Source organism: Notechis scutatus, chromosome 2, assembly GCF_049901735.1.
Source record: "Notechis scutatus isolate UNSWTSFEM ecotype Mainland chromosome 2, rNotScu1.2, whole genome shotgun sequence".
Taxonomy (NCBI): domain Eukaryota; kingdom Metazoa; phylum Chordata; class Lepidosauria; order Squamata; family Elapidae; genus Notechis; species Notechis scutatus.
Window position 1 is genome coordinate 267,115,119 of NC_142010.1, and position 16,554 is coordinate 267,131,672.

General features: G+C 45.5%; 1 protein-coding gene across 4 annotated transcripts in view; it reads left to right on the forward strand.

Moving 5' to 3' along the window:
* CNTFR (ciliary neurotrophic factor receptor) overlaps positions 1 to 16,554 on the forward strand; it is a 367,691-nt gene that overhangs the window by 204,662 nt on the left and 146,475 nt on the right. For all 4 annotated transcript variants that reach the window (XM_087958761.1, XM_087958762.1, XM_087958764.1 and 1 more), the window contains one exon: positions 7,185 to 7,266. In XM_087958761.1, coding sequence (XP_087814887.1) covers positions 7,185 to 7,266 — 82 coding nt within the window. The remainder of the gene's footprint in view (positions 1 to 7,184; positions 7,267 to 16,554) is intronic.

Genomic DNA, 16,554 nt, shown 5'->3' on the forward strand with positions numbered 1-16,554 from the left:
TGTCCTGTTTCCATTTAATATTCCTAAATTGATTGATATAGTTTTGAGGGAAAGTAATGGGATTTAGAGAATGCAAATGCAATTCTGAATTATATACCTAAATTTTGGAATCTAACCGTCTATGAAAAACTATTGATCTATTGAGCCAGCATGGGTGGGGGGGAATTACTGTGGAAAAACCATGCCAAACTGATTTACAATCCGGGATCAATGATGTGTGTTCCCTTTCTGCATAATCAGAAGGCTGATCAATGCTATTCTGGCTGGTCTAAGGTTTAATGCAGATTTAAAAGCTCCCCTGTTGACTAGGTTTTTCTCCTTTCTCTTTCTTCCCTTTTTTCCCCTTCTTGTTCTTAGTGTTATGCCTCCTGTTTTCTCTGCACTTTATTTAAGTCGTAGGAATTTATATTTCAAAACAGAAAAGAATCAGCTCGGGCATTAATTGGCAGCCGGCACAGATGCTGCAAAGATGCTACGTTCTGCATCAGTCGGGCATCTTGAGCCACAAAACCACAAGGACAACTCCAAACACATAGAACATAAACAGAATAACAGGAGTTGGAAGGGACCATGTAGGGCATCTAGTCCAACCCCCCTGCCCAAGCACCCAGAATTTCCAAAGGCAACTTCTGTTCCACTGGTTGATTGTTTAGAAAATTTCTCTTTGTTTCCAGGTTGAATCTCTCCATGGTCAGTTTCCATCCATTATTCCTTGTCTGGCCTTCGGTGCCTTGGAGAATAGCTTGACTGCCTCCTCCTCCTCTCTGGGGCAGCCCCTCAAATATTGGAAGATGCTCTCCTGTCTCCCCTCTTCCCTAGACTAGCCATGCCCAGTTCTTGTAACCATTCATTGTATGTGAATGGAATAGGAGAAAAGAGAAGGGAAGGGACCTTGGAGGTCCTGTAGTCCAGCCTCCTGCTCAAGCTGTTGAGCTCGACTATTCCAGACCAGGGTTGGTCCCGTCTCTTCTTGAAAACTCCCTGTGAGGGATCCCTCTCACAACTGCTGGAGGCAACTTGTTCCAATAACTTACCATTTTCACTGTTGGGAATTTTCTCCGTTCTAGATTGGCTGGAACTCCCTTTGACGAGTTGCCACCCATTATTTCTTGCCTGGCCTTCAGGTGCTTTCCTATTGTGTAAATGTGAGATGGCCAGTGGGCAAAGTGTAGTCCTTCAGCCGTTTCTGCCTCTTTTCCCTCCTGTGGCTTTAGCCTTGGCTGAGCTGTTATGAACCTCTCCTCCTAGTGTTATTTATTTGATTTTTGACCTGCCACAATCAAGCGACTTGATCATGTTACATCAGCACAACTGTGATGGCTGCAGGTCACTAGAGCTAAGAGAAGGAGAACCAACAACCCAAAGTTGGCCGTAGCTGCTCTTGACCAGAGATCCTTTGAACCTCCAACAACTTTGGCACCTTTGGCAGTATCCTCAGGCTACACAAATTTTGGGGGGCAGGAGGGAGAGTTAGGCAACCCACCCCCACATTTCCATCCCAGAGAACCACCCACCCACGAATAAAATCTCTCTCTTTTTAGTGCGCTTCGTGGACTGAGCACAGAGTCCAGACAGAAGCTCAGAAGGGAGTTATGGAGAGGTAGAACAGAATACAGGCGGTTCTCAACTCACAACCAGTTGCTTTTAATGACTGAAATTACGACCTCCCTGAAAAAAAGGGGACTTGTGACTCAGAGCTGAAGTTACAAGGTCAGAGTTGAAGAAGCTTCTTGGAGGAGAAGCGAAACATCTTCAAAGAAAAAAACCGGAAAGTCCAGTTGCCTCTTGAAAAAAAAGCACCTTTGGGACTGTGAAGCGGAACATAAGTCTAAGTGCTATTGCTATTTTCCTTCACTCCCTCCCCTCCCTTCCTCCTCCCTCCCACTCCCTCCCTTCCTTTCTTCCTCCTTCCCTCTTTCTTCCTTCCATTTCACCTTCTTCCTTCCTTCCTTCCTTCCTTCCTTCCTTCCTTCCTTCCTTCCTTCCCTAGTAGTTAGAATGCAGTATTGCAGGCTAACTCTGCCCGCTGCTATGAGTTCGATCCAAACCAACTCAAGGTTGACTCAGCCTTCTGTCCTCCCAAGGTCAGTAAAATGAGGACTCAGGTTGTTGGGGGCAAAAGGCTGACTCTGTAAACCTCCTAGAGAGGGCTTGTAAAGAGAGCTGAAGAAGCTTCTTGAATGAGAAGCAAAATATCTTCAAAGAAAAGCCAGAAAGTCCAGTTGCCTCTTGAAAAAAAAAAAGCACCTTTGAGACAGCCGCATCCTGAGGTCACATGACCAGGTTTTATGACAGTTCTGCTGAAAGCCAGCACTTCTTTTAGGCCATAGCAAACAAAGGATTGACACTTACGACTGCTGTATCTGCTTCACTATCACCCTGTTTGCACTAACAGTCACTGCAAAAAAAGAACATAAAATTGAATTGCTCAAATGACCAACCGATTTTAAGACCATTATGACTTGCAACCATAATGGGCAAGCTCACAACTGAAGGACTACCTGTCCTCCAGCAGATTATAATGGATTAACAGCATAAGTGAGTTAGAAGGGACCTTGGAGGTCTTCTAGTCCAGCGGTCGCCAACTGATGGGCCGCAGCCCACCGGTGGGCCGTGAGAAAATTTTGGTGGGCCGCAGAGAAAGCTCACCCGCAAAGCACCCCCCAAAAAACAATTAATCCAGGCTGCACAGAAACACTAGGCTGCGCTGCCCACATGGCCCGCGGGAACCCTCCCCACCCACTCACTCCTTACCCGGCAAAGTTGCCTGCTAAAGTTGCTAATTTTCCGACCATAAGGTGTTCTGCTGTGCCGGGAGATTTCAATTAGCTAGGAAGCAGGAAATGGTTGGATTTCTTGCTTTCTAGCTAGTCTTTAGATCTTCGGCTCTGCTTCCCTTAGGACTGAAGGTTTGCTTGCAAGCCAATTCAGTGCAGACTCACAGCAAGCAAGTTTGAGAGACTGAGCTAGCCGATGGCAGATAGATAGATAGATCACTGAATGATTCTGTGAGCAACTCAATCTGCCTGCTTTGCCTGATTTTGGGTAAAAATTGCTTTTTATATAAAAAAATTCAATATTTACATGCATGATGTGTTGTGAGTTAATTTTGTGAGTTTGCTTGCAAGCAAATTTTATGCGATAGACCGAGCTAGCCGATGGCAGATAGATAGATCTCTCAATGAATCTGTGATTCTGTGAGCAACTCAATCTGCCTGCCTGCTTTGCCTGATTTTGGGTAAAAGTTGCTCTTTTTTTATAAAAAAATTCAATATTTATATAAATATTTATAATATTTACATACAAGCCATGCCCAGCCAGTCACACGACCACCAAGCCACACCCACAAATTAGGCCACGCCCACAGAAATGGTTAGTGATCCCTGGGATCAAAAATTATGAGTGTAGTGGTCCCTGAGGTCCAAAAGGTTGGCGACCCCTGGACTAGTCCAGCCCCCTGCTCAGGCAGGAGACCCTATCCCATTCCAGACAAGTGGCTGTCCAGTCTCTTCTTTAAAAGCTCCAGTGATGGACCATTCACAGCTTCTGGTGGCAAGCTGTTCCACTGATTAATTGTCCTCACTGTTAAGAAAGTCCTCCATTAATTGTCCTCACTGTTAGGAAAGTTCTAGGTTGCTTCTCTCCTTAGTTTCCATCCGTTGTTTCTTGTCCTACCCTCAAGTTCTTCTCTGTGGCAGCCCCTTAAATGTTGAAATATTGAAACACCGCTAGCATGTCTCCCCTAATTCTTCCCTACCCAATTCCTGCCATCCTTCTTTATATATTTTATCCTCCAGTCCCCTAATCCTCTTTGTTGCTCTTCTCTGCACTCTTTCCAGAGTCTCCACATCTTTTTTTTTATATTGTGGCATCCAAAACTGGACACAGCATTCCAAGTGGATGGATGAAGCCTCTCTTTAAAAGGCTTCCTGACCAAACACGGTGCTTTCATGTGGACACTAAACCGCACTGGGGAGACACAAGGACCTTGTGGGAACTTTAAGCATGTCACTGGTGGGCTTTCGTTGCAGGCATCAAAAGCGGTCAGCAAAGTCCCAAACTCTCGTCTTCATACAGAATACCTGCCTACTTTTATCGTGTTTTGCAGAGATTGCATTTTTTACAAGAAACTCCATCAACCAGAAGATTACAACCCCCTGAAACATCAAATTAATATATACTTTTAGCAATAAAGCGTGTTTTTTTTTAAATTAAGGCATGTACATTTTTACATGTAATGCTCCTGCACCTTTAATAGTCTACAGGGCAGCGTAAATGTAACTCTTATATGCACCAGGAAAGCTCCCGAATTTGTGTGACTGACTTCATTGCAATATTTGCTTTATTGCAGTCGTCTGGAACCGAATCAGCCACCTCTCCAGGTAGGCCTGCCTAAGCCAGAAATATGCACACCAGGGTGTGAATGAACAAAATCAAAGGTAGCCAGAATGGTTGTGATGGAAGCTCGGCTTAGTTTTTGTGTGTTCTCTGTGTGTGTATGTGTGCGTGTTGTACACATACAAAACACCATGGATGGCTGGGGAATTCTGGGAGTTGAAGTCCACACCAGAGGTGGTGGCATTCAGCAGGTTCTGACCAGTTCTGGAGAACCAGTAGCAGAAATTTTGAGTAGTTCGGAGAACCTCTGACTGGCCCCACTCCATTCTCTGCCTCCCATCGAGTCCCGGCTGATTGACTGGGTCTCCTTTGGTTGCCCTGCCCAGGAGAATGGAGCTGGAAAGCAGGTTAGTGGGGAGGGAAGGGGTTTTTTGCAGTATACATCCCCTGCCACGCCCACCAAGCCACGCCCACAGAACCAGGAGTAAAAAAAATGGATCCCCCCACTCTACACGTCTTAAATTGGCCAAGGTTGGAGAGTCCTGGTCTGCTTTCTCGTCTTCCCCAGTCCCCCTTGAGCCCTGTAGCTGGGGAGAAGTTGAGTCAGTCCCTCAAAGGAAAAGGAAACCCCTTTCAATAATGCTCCTGCCTACCCAGATGTTTCTTTGGCTTGTGTCCCTCAATCAAATCCCCCAGCAGATAACGAACAGCTGTCCCGTCTTTGCATGGACCCAGGACCTCTTGTGTTTTCTACCTGAATATCATCCGCTACCCACATGGCCCATGGAGATGAGGCTTAGGAAGACGTGGATGGTGTCCCTTGCAACGTCACAGAAGGAGCGGAGTTATCAGAACAGAACAACACAGTCGGAAGGGACCTTGGAGGTCTTCTAGTCCAGCCCCCTGCTCAGGCAGGAGACCCTATATACCCTTTCAGACAAAGGGTTGTCCCATCTCTTCTTAAGTTGGAAGCATTCACAACTTCTGGAGACAAGTCGTTCCGTTCATGAATTGTTCTCACTGTTTGGAAATTTCTCCTTATGTCGAGGTTGCTTCTCTCAAGTCCTCTCTCTTAGCTTCCATCCTGTTGTTTTCAGCTTTGCCTTCGGGTGCTTTGGAGAATAATTTGACCCCCCCACTTCTTTGTGGCAACCCCTCAGAACTGGGAAGACTACGAACATGTCACTCCTAGTACTCTTTGTTACACAGGACATACTCTGTTCCTGCAACCATCCTTCATACAGTTTATTCTCCCTGGTCCTCTTGGTTGCTCTTCTCTGCACTCTTTCCAGAGTTTCGACATCTTTTTTTTTTTTTATATCATGGCCCCCAAAACCGGAAGCAGTATTGCAAGTGGGGCCTCACCACAGCATTATAAAGTGGTACTAGCATCATGACTGGACGTGGGAAGGGTGCTTTCACGGAGGATGCATCCCTCTCTCTCCTTATGTTCTTTCTGGGAGGATCAGATGAGGGTTTGGAGACATCTTCCCTATGGGGTGGTTATTGAGGTGAAGGAGGGTGAACCCCAAGGGAATAGAAACAATAATTTTCTGCTGCCTGGATCCTCCAAATAGGAAGAAAATGCGGTGGTGAGGCGGTTCTGCAGTTGCAAGGTAGGTTTGGGAGGTGCCACAAATAATTTTAGGCCTCGTGATGCACAGTTTTACCGTAGATTTGCAAGCTGCTCCACTGCTCTCCCTCCCTGTGTGCTGGCAACTCTGAAAGACCAGCGAAACATTTGATGAGTTGACCGAACTCTAAGGTCGGCCACCTTCTGGGTCTTGGCGGCTGCCTTGTGGGTCAGCATCTCCACCTCTCCCCCCCCCCCTAGATCTGGATGGACCGGATCCTGTTTGGACTGTCCGAAGGACCAGAACCTGGCTGCCCCTCGTGCATTTGGGCTGGGCGGGTTAGAGGGTCCTTGTTGCTTCACCCAGTTGCTTGGTTGTCGTCTCTTATTGATTCCAGATGAATGATCTCTCGGGACCCCTGACACGGGTTCATTGATTGATGCTGATTGCAATCTCTTTTTTAATTAGAGCTGTTTTCTGGTTTTAATTTCTTATTAGCTGCCCCAGGGCACCACAGTGAGGAGGGAGGGAGGGAGGGAAAGGAAGAAGGAAGAGAGGGAGGGGAGAAGGAAAAGAAAGAAGGAAAGAAAGGAAGAAAGAAAAGAAGAAAGAAAGAGGGAAGAAGGAAAAGAAAGAATGAAAGAAAGAGAAAGAAAGGAAAGGGAGAGAGGAAAGGAAGGAAGGAAAGGAAGGGAAGGGAAGGAGGAAAAGGAAGAAGAAAGGGAGGGAGGGAGGAGGAAAAGGAAAAGGAAGAGGGGCAGAAAAGGAAGAGGGGGAAGAAGAGAGGAAAGGGAAGGAAGGAAGGAAAAGAAAGAGAAAAAGAAAGGGAAGGGAGGGAAGGAAGGAAGGAAGGGAAAGGGAGTGAGGAAAGGGAAGAAGAAAGGGAGGGAAGGGAAGGAGGAAAAGGAAGAAGGAAGAGGGGCAGAAGGGAAGAAGAGAGGAAAGGGAAGGAAGGAAGGAAAAGAAAGAGAAAAAAGAAAGGAAAGGGAAGGGAGGGAAGGAAGGAAAAGGGAAGGAGGGGAAGGGAGGAAGTTGCCGCATCTTTCCTATCTGCCTCCTGCTTCTGCACTTTTCACAAGGACTGAAATCCTTCTATGAAGAGGAACAAGGCCCATGCTCCTCTGCCTCCCCTCTCGCTCTGTGGTCCATATCCACCCTGGGGATGGCCGGGGAGGGGTGCCCTCTTCCCTCCTTCTGCCCTTCTCCCCCAGCTGCGCCCACTGGCCTCCTGCTCCACTGACCCCCAGCGACCGTGTCTCTTTGTCTCCCCAGATGGCTTCCCCCGTGCCCGCAGCCTGCTGTGTGGTGTTAGCCGCCATGGTGGTAGTCTACGCTCAGAAGCACAGCCAGCAAGGTGAGTGGTCAGGGTCTCCTCCTCCTCCTCCTCCTCCTCCTCCTCCTCCTCCTCCTCCTCCTCCTCCTCCTCCTCCTCCTCCTCCTCCTCCTCCTCCTCTCTCTGCCCCTTCCCTGCTTCTCGGTCTTTGGGGTGTTTGGCTCCTTTGGTCTAAAGGGGGGGGGGGCGTGGGCTCAGCTGTTGTGCCCACTGTCAGGGCAGGGATGAGGTGCCCAGTTGGTTCTTCTGGATCCAGAGACAAGGAGCTCACCAGCAAAGGGAGGAATGTAAAGCTTCATTTTTTAGCTCAAGCAAAGAGAGGGAAGGGGGAGAGAGGAAGGGAAGGGAAGGGAAGGAGGAAGGGAAGGGAGGAAGGGAAGGAAGGAAGGAAGGAAGGAAGGAAGGAAGGAAGGAAGGAAGGAAGGAAGGAAGGAAGGAAGGAAGGAAGGAAGGAAGGAAGGGAAGGAAGGAAGGAAGGACGGACTGTGGGGTCCTTGGTGCTCTCTGAGCTTGGCGGTTTTCTTGCAGATGCTTCATGACCCAACTAGGAACATCATCAGTGCTAGAAGGGAATGAGGTGGGAGGAGGAGGAGGAGGAGGGAGGGAGGGAAGGAAGGAAGGAAGGAAGGAAGGAAGGAAGGAAGGAAGGAAGGAAGGAAGGAAGGAAGGAAGGAAGGAAGGAAGGGAGGGAGGAGGGAGGGAGGGAGGGAGGGAGGGAGGGAGGGAGGGAAGGGAAGGAAGGAAGGAAGGAAGGAAGGAAGGAAGGAAGGAAGGAAGGAAGGAAAGGAAAGGAAAGGAAAGGAAGGAAGGAAGGAAGGGAAGGAAGGAAGGAAGGACGGACGGATGGACGGACAGACTGTGGGGTCCTTGGTGCTCTCTGAGCTTGGCGGTTTTCTTGCAGATGCTTCATGACCCAACTAGGGAACATCATCAGTGCTAGAAGGGAATGAGGTGGGAGGAGGAGGAGGAGGAGGGAAGGAAGGAAGGAAGGAAGGAAGGAAGGAGGGAGGGAGGGAGGGAGGGAGGGAGGGAAGGAAGGAAGGAAGGAAGGAAGGAAGGAAGGAAAGGAAAGGGAAGGAAGGAAGGAAGGAAGGAAGGAAGGAAGGAAGGAAGGAAGGAAGGAAGGAAGGAAGGAAGGAAGGGACGGACGGACGGACGGACAGACTGTGGGGTCCTTGGTGCTCTCTGAGCTTGGCGGTTTTCTTGCAGATGCTTCATGACCCAACTAGGGAACATCATCAGTGCTAGAAGGGAATGAGGTAGGAGGAGGAGGAGGAGGAGGAGGGAGGGAAGGAAGGAAGGAAAGAAGAAGGAAGGAAGGAAGGAAGGAAGGAAGGAAGGAAGGAAGGAAGGAAGGAAGGAAGGAAGGAAGGAAGGAAGGAAGGAACAGAAGGAAAGGAAGGAAGGGAGAGAGGGAGGGAGGGAAGGAAGGGAAGGGAAGGGAAGGGAAGGGAAGGGAAGGGAAGGGAAGGAAGGGAAGGGAAGGAAGGAAGGGAAGGAAGGAAGGAAGGAAGGAAGGAAGGAAGGAAGGAAGGAAGGAAGGAAGGAAGGAAGGAAGGAAGGAAGGAAGGAAGGAAGGAAGACTTGAAAAAAGAATACCCACCAAGCAAGACCCCAAATCTCTTACCGGCTGCCGGTTGCTCCTTAACAACAGAATGTCCATTTTCCACATTATAGATGACTTAGGGCCATTCTGTTGTGGCCCACCAGCAGCCAGCAGCCAGTGGAGCTGGCGGTAGACTCAGACGGTGAGGAGGTTGGGGAGGGACCTGGGCCAGTCCTGCAGTCTGGGGAAGGCTCTGACGAGGGCTCTGCGTCAGAGGCAGAGATGGGGCCAGGGCCCCCTAACAGTTATCAGCTGCCTTTGGAGTCGGACATCGGTGGGGAAGAAGAACAGCTGGAGCCTGTTCCCAGTGGGCACATGCACAGAGCTGCCAGGAGAAGGGAACAGTTAAGGAACAAGGGTCGACTTGGGAGTAAAGGCTCAGGTGGACGGTGAATGGCCCCTCCCATAAGGAATAAAAGAGGAGCGAAAGGGGAGTGGGGTTTACAGAAGACAATTAGTTCAATTCATGAGGGTGAAGATCTGTTCTTGCCAAGTAATTGCTGCTACAGTGTGGCATTTGGAAGCTATCGGCCTGGCAACTCTCCAAGCCTGATCAAGGTCTGTCATTGTGAAATCTCTTGAAAGACTGTTGGCCGGGACTTTGCTGGAGTGGAATTCACTTTGACCTAAATAAAAGGGGTTTTATCTAGACAAGGAGTCGGCTTTCTGATCTTAGGAAGGTCTAGGTCAGAACATATTCATTTAACAACTGTTCAGAGCTTTGACGGTGCTGAAACAAGGGACCTGTGACCCATCCTCACACTGACGACCAGCAGAGTGTCCCCACGACCATGGGATCAAACTTTTGAGTGTTTTAAGATGGTTGCAATGTACTTGGAGCGGGTGTCCCATAAATAATATTTGCAACCTTCCCAGAGGGGTTTTTTCCAAGTAAAGAGGATGCTGGATTCACTTAGCAACCATGCGATTCACTTAAAAGACTGCAGCACAAAAGGTTGTAAAATCAGGCACGATTCACCTAAAGCCCGTTTGGCAAAGGATGTTTTGGTGCCAAATTGTGGGTGTTAGCCAAGGACTCTCTGTACTCAGTGCTGGGTTCTGGGAAGGAAGTTCCCAACAACCAAACGACAACGCCACAATCTTTAGCAAAACCTGGCACCAGGAACTCAGGGCTCTGCTTTGGTCAGGAGGCTACGATACCTTGATTTTTAAATATCTTTTTTGTTAGTTTATCGAAGTATAAAATACAAAGAATTTTTAAAAAAACCAATAGAAAACTTTGCAGGCGGGGGGGAAGAAAATAGAAAGAAGGAAATAGAAAGAAAAGGGCAAAGACTTCCAACTCTCTTTAGCACAGAAGGTAACAACATTAATAGAGTTGGGAGGGACCTTGTAGGTCATCTAGTCCAACCCCCACCCACCCAAGCAGGAGACCCTACACCATTTCTGACAGGTGGCAGTCCAGTCTCTTCTTGAAAGTAATTACAACCTGGACTTTTTACTTTTACACAGCAGGACATACAAGCCATTTTTACAGCTTATTATTCATTCATATTAATTCCCCTTTGTATTTTATACTTTGATAAACCAGTACAAAAGGTGTTTTTGTTTTTTTCAAAAAAAAGAGAGAGAGACTGCAAATCCATTACCTTTGTCAGCTGGCAAATAATTTCAGAATGGGAATCAAAAGTTTTTGAAACTTTCACAGCTGGAAAAACTTTAAAGCTACCTGAAAATTGCCCCTCCCCCTCCTTTATTCAGTAACGCATATTTTTTAATAAATAAACAAACCAACCAAAGCAGACGGGTTCAAAATGAGGTCTAAACTTCTAGAGGTTTCTTAAATAGAGAGGAGGAATCGAAATGCCCCACTGAAATGGCCACTGCCCCAGGTGATGCCCTAGGTGGAGGGGTGTGTGTGTGTGTGTGTGTGAACATCTTTCCAGGCTTTGGTTGCAGAAAAATTGATGGGAGGAAATTATGTTTCTTGGGGAATATTGTTATTTATTGGTGCAGCAGCGCCCCGACTGAAGATAACAAATTAGTGAGGCTGCGTGGATTGGTGTAAATAAATGTCCCCAACTATTTATTGAAGGCTGCTCTATTATTGCAGTTTTTAACCGCGTTTTTATTTAATGTTTCATCTGGCATTGTCATAACTCTTTGGCCCGAGGAATTAAAAAGGAGCAGCTGGAATGAGGCCTCTCCCTCCCTTCCTCCCTCCCTTCGGTCTGTCCATAGAGCCAGCCCGCGTATCGTAAAATTAATAAACAGCCATCACAATAACTAATAATGGAGAAGAGATTAATAGGGACAGGCAGATTAAAACGATGTGTTTCAAATCAGGGGAGAGGAAGAGAGGGGCAGAAGCCGCTGGAAGGAGATCCAGATGGGATCCTGCTAGAAAGGCAGGGAGGCTGGCAAAGATGGAGCTCCTTGGATGGGGAAGGCTACGACCGCAACTGGGCCCCAAATCTTTATTACTAAGTGAGACAGTGGTTGAGCTTTGCCTCTTCTTTATGTCCAGTTGTTAAGTGAATCATTGCATTTGTTAACGTTCGTGACATGGTGGTTAAGGGAATCTGGTTTCCTCATTGAAGAGGCAGTCAAGCGATTCTCCAAAGCCCCAGAAGGCAGGACAGGAAGCAATGGGTGGAAACTAACCAAGGACCTCGAAATAAGGAGAAAATTTCTTGACAGTGAGGACAATTAACCCGTGGAACTGCTTGCCTCCAGAAGTTGTGAATGCTCCAACACTGGAAGTTTGAAAGAAGAAACGGGGCAGCTATTTGTCTGAAGTCATGTAGGGTTTCCTACTAAACACGGAGTTGGACTAGAAGACCTCCAAGGTCCCTTCCAATTATATTATTCTACTCTATCCTATTCTGGGGTTGGAGGCTGAAACGTATGAGAAATGGTTGCTGGAACTGGGTGTGTCTGGCTTAAGGAAGAGATGGACCGGGGTGACCTGATCCTAGCAGGCTTCCAATATCTGAGTGGTTGCCCCAAAGAAGAGTGGGGGGCTCAGGCTAAAGCCCCACAATGCAGGACAAGAAGCAACAGGTGGAAAATAATGAAGGAGAGAAGCAACTTGGAACTAAGGAGGAATTTCCTGACACAATCATTAGTCCGTGGAACTGCTTGCCACCAGAAGTAGTAGATGCTCCAACACTGGAGGTTTTTAAGAAGGGATTGGACACCCATTTGTCTGAAGTGGTATAGGGTTTCCTGCCCAGGCAGGGGGTCGGACTAGAAGACCTCCAAGATCCCTTCCGACGCTGCTATTCTATTCTAAGTAAGTCCAGATGCCTCCAGGAAAAAAAAAAAACACCTTTGGGACATGTATGCAATGGAATTTCATTTTAATCTACGCCGATTAGGGTACATTCAAAGTGACAGTAAAGTTATTCTAAGTGGTGTAGAGTTTTCTGCCTAGGCAGGGGGTTGGACTAGAAGACCTCCAAGGCCCCTTCCAACCCTGTTATTCTATTCTATTGTTAGAAAAACTGATCACGCGACCCCGGGATACCACAACGGTCATAACCCTGAGTCAGTTGCCATGTGACCCCAGGTAGATTCAATGGTCGTAAGTCTGGCCAATCCTCATCCGTCACTTTTTTCACTGCTGTTGTAACTTCAAATGAACTTTTGGTCAAACGATAAGGACTCCCGGTAAGGACTTGTGCAGCTCCAGATGGCACCTTCTGGTGCAAAACATCTCTGGGTTCACAGTGTCCTCAGGGCATTGCCTGCCAACTGAATACAGAATGACTGAGTTGGAAGGGACCTTGGAGATCCTCCAGTCCAACCCCCTGCTCAGGCAGGGGACCATGTACCATTTCCGACAAGTGTTTGCCCACTCTCGTCTTAAAAGCCTCCAGGGATGGAGTAGCCACCACTTCTGAAGGCAAGTCTTTTTACTTCAAAAAATTCCCAATTGTAACTTCAAAAAATTCCCAATTGTAACTTCAAAAAAGGCAACTATGATCTTATACACAACGATCTCTCATCCCTTGATTGGCAATCTCTATTCACTGGACGCAATACTGTTGAAGACCATTACAACATATTTTTACTTGAAGTCAAAAGAGTCATCAAACTATATGTTCCAACAACAACTCCCAAAACAAAACAAAAAGCAGATTACCCATATCAATAAGGAAACTTCAATCCAAAAAGAGATCACTCTGGCGGAAAAACAAATCTGGTCACGTTGCTACAATTTCAAAACCGATACAAAAATTTATGCCACCAGATAAAGACCGAATGCACCAATTATCACATTAAACAAGAGGAAAACCTTCTAAGCACCAATTCCACCCGTGCTTTTTACAATTTTGTAAACAACAAACTAAAAGACTCAAGGTCCATCCCTCCCTTGATAGGACCTGATGGTAAAGACTGCAACAACGACACCATTAAAGCCAACATCTTTAACACATTCTTCGGCTCAGTATTTGTAAACAGCAATGGATCATGCCCAGTATTTCCTAGCCGTTACCACAGATAACAACAATGATCTAATACATATCGATTTCACAGAAGACAATGTTGAAAAAGCACTACGCAACCTAAAACCATCTCTAGCTATTGGACCGGATGGAATATGTGCCTACTTCTTAAGAAAGCTATCCACTGCCATAGCCAAACCTCTAAGCATAATCTTTGAAAAATCTTTCAGAACCAGCTCCTTGCCTAACCTATGGTCACAAGCCACAGTCATCCCCATCTTCAAAAAGGGTGACCCAAGCCTAGTTGAAAATTACAGGCCAATCTCCTTATGCTGCGCCACCTGTAAAGTCATGGAATCAATTATTAACCAATCCATCATCCTTCACTTAGAGACAAATAACCTACTCTCCAATAAACAATTTGGTTTCAGAAAAAAACTATCCTGTAATCTGCAACTCTTACACTGCAAAAACATATGGACTACTCAACTCGACCAGGGCAAAGCAATAGACACAATCTACATAGACTTCTGTAAAGCCTTTGATTCAGTGGTACACGACAAACTACTCCTAAAAATAAAATCCTATGGTATCTCTGGACAACTGAATAACTGGATAGAAGCATTCCTGGCAAACAGACAACAAATGGTCAAAATCGGGAGCGTCCTATCAAATCCAGTACCTGTCAATAGTGGTGTCCCCAAGGCAGTGTTCTAGGACCAACTCTCTTCATACTCTACATAAACGACCTCTGTGATCATATTAAGAGCAATTGCGTTCTCTTCGCTGATGATGTAAAGCTGTTCAATACCACAGACAATACTGCTACCCTACAAAAAGATCTTGACTATGTATCAGAGTGGTCAAACAAATGGCAACTTCAAATCTCAACAAATAAATGCTCTGTCTTACATATTGGCAAAAAAATCAGAAAATAAAATACAAGCTGAATAGTCAAGATCTTGTTGATGACCCAAGCTCTGTAAAGGACCTTGGAATACTCACCTCTAATGATCTAAGTGCTAGAGCCCACTGCAACTACATAGCCAAAAAGGCATTAAGAGTTGTTAACCTAATCCTACGTAGCTTTTTCTCTGGTAATATCACACTACTAACCAGAGCATACAAAACATTTGCTAGACCAATACTCGAATACAGTTCATCAGTCTGGAACCCACATTACGTATCTGATATTAGCACAATTGAGAAAGTCCAGAAATATTTCACAAGAAGAGTTCTCCACTCCTCTACTCGTTGCAGAAGACCTTATGCCACCAGACTTGAAATTCTAGAACTAGAAAACCTTGAATTACGCCGTCTTCGGTCTGACTTAAGCATGGTATATAAAATCATACATTGCAATGTCCTACCTGTCAATGAATACTTCAGCTTCAACCATAACAACACAAGAGCACACAATAGATACAAACTCAAAGTAAACCGCACCAAACTTGATTGCAGGAAATACGACTTCAGCAATAGAGTGGTCAATGTCTGAATACTCTACCCGACTCTGTAGTTTCTTCCCAAACCCCAAAAACTTTAACCTTAGACTGTCTACTATTGACCTCACCCCTTTCCTAAGAGGTCTGTAGGGGCGTGCATAAGCGCACCAACGTGCCTACCGTCCCTGTCCTATTGTTTCTCTTATTCTTTTATTTTTCTTATATGTACCCATTTCATGTATTCACAACTATGTATACATTTATACTTATTATCTTGTAAACAATTGGCAAATCAAATAAATAAATAAATAAATAAAAATAAGTCGTTCCATGGGTTAATTATCAGAATGGCAGAGTTGAGAGGGACCTTGGAGGTCTTCTAGTCCAACCCCCCTGCCCAAGCAGAAAACCTGATAACATTTCAGGCAAATGGCTTCCCAATCTCTTCTCATCACTCCTCCTCACCCATCCCCTCCCACTTGGGACTGTATGACCGTAACTATGCTGCTTGTATCCTTACGATTTATATGGACTGTTTCCTAGTCTGATTTGATTGCGTATTTCTACCCTATGACTGTCATTAAGTGTTGTCCCTTATGATTCTTGATGAATGTATCTTTTCTTTTATGGACACTGAGAGCATTTGCACCAAGACAAATTCCTTCTGTGTCCAATCACACTTGGCCAATAAAGAATTCTATTCTTTCTTTCTTTCTTTCTTTCTTTCTTTCTTTCTTTCTTTCTTTCTTTCTTTCTTTCTTTCTTTCTTTCTTTCTTTCTTTCTTTCTTTTTCTTTTCTTTCTTTCTTTCTTTCTTTCTTTCTTTCTTTCTTTCTTTCTCTTTTTATCTATCTATCTATCTATCTATCTATCTATCTATCTATCTATCTATCTATCTATCTCTATATATCTATCTGATTGCGTATTGTACCCTATGACTATCATTAAGTGTTGTACCTGATGATTCCTAACTCTTGATGAATGTATCTTTCCTTTTACGTACACTGAGAGCATTTGCACCAAGACAAATTCCTTGTGTGTCCAATCACACTTGGCCAATCAAGAATTCTATTCTATTCTATTCTATTCTATTCTATTCTATTCTATTCTATTCTATTCTATTCTATTCTATTCTATTCTATTCTATTCTATTCCATTCCATTCCATTCCATTCTATTCTATTCTATTCTATTCTATTCCATTCCATTCCATTCCATTCCATTCCATTCCATTCTATTCTATTCTATTCTATTCTATTCTATTCTATTCTATTCTATTCTATTCTATTCCATTCCATTCCATTCCATTCCATTCCATATTCCATTCCATTTCCATTCCATTCCATTCTTATTGTACCCCATGACTATCATTAAGTGTTGCACCTGATGATCCTTGACTCTTGACGAAGGTCTCTTTTCTTTTATGTACACTGAGAGCATTTGCACCAAGACAAATTCCTTGTGTGTCCAACCACACTTGGCCAATGAAGAATTCTATTCTATTCCTATTCTAATTTCTATTCTTAAAAACCTCCAGTGTTGGAGCACCCACAACTTCTGGAGGCAAATTGTTCCACTGGTTAATTGTTCTCACAGTCAGGAAATCCCTCCTAGTTCCAGGTCGCTTCCCTCCTTGATTAGTTTCCATCCTGTTAGATCTGGAGGAGTGGGCGCAAGGAACGGAGACGAGGCATCGAATAGTGACTCAACTCTTTATTAGTGACTTCAGAAAAGGAACAAAACGCTTGGGCAGCAGCAGCTCCTTTTATAGAGCTGGCTGCTGTCACAATGTCCAATGATTCAAGTTTGCCGCGCTGGAAGCGTCCAATCAGCGGCGACCCGCTATCA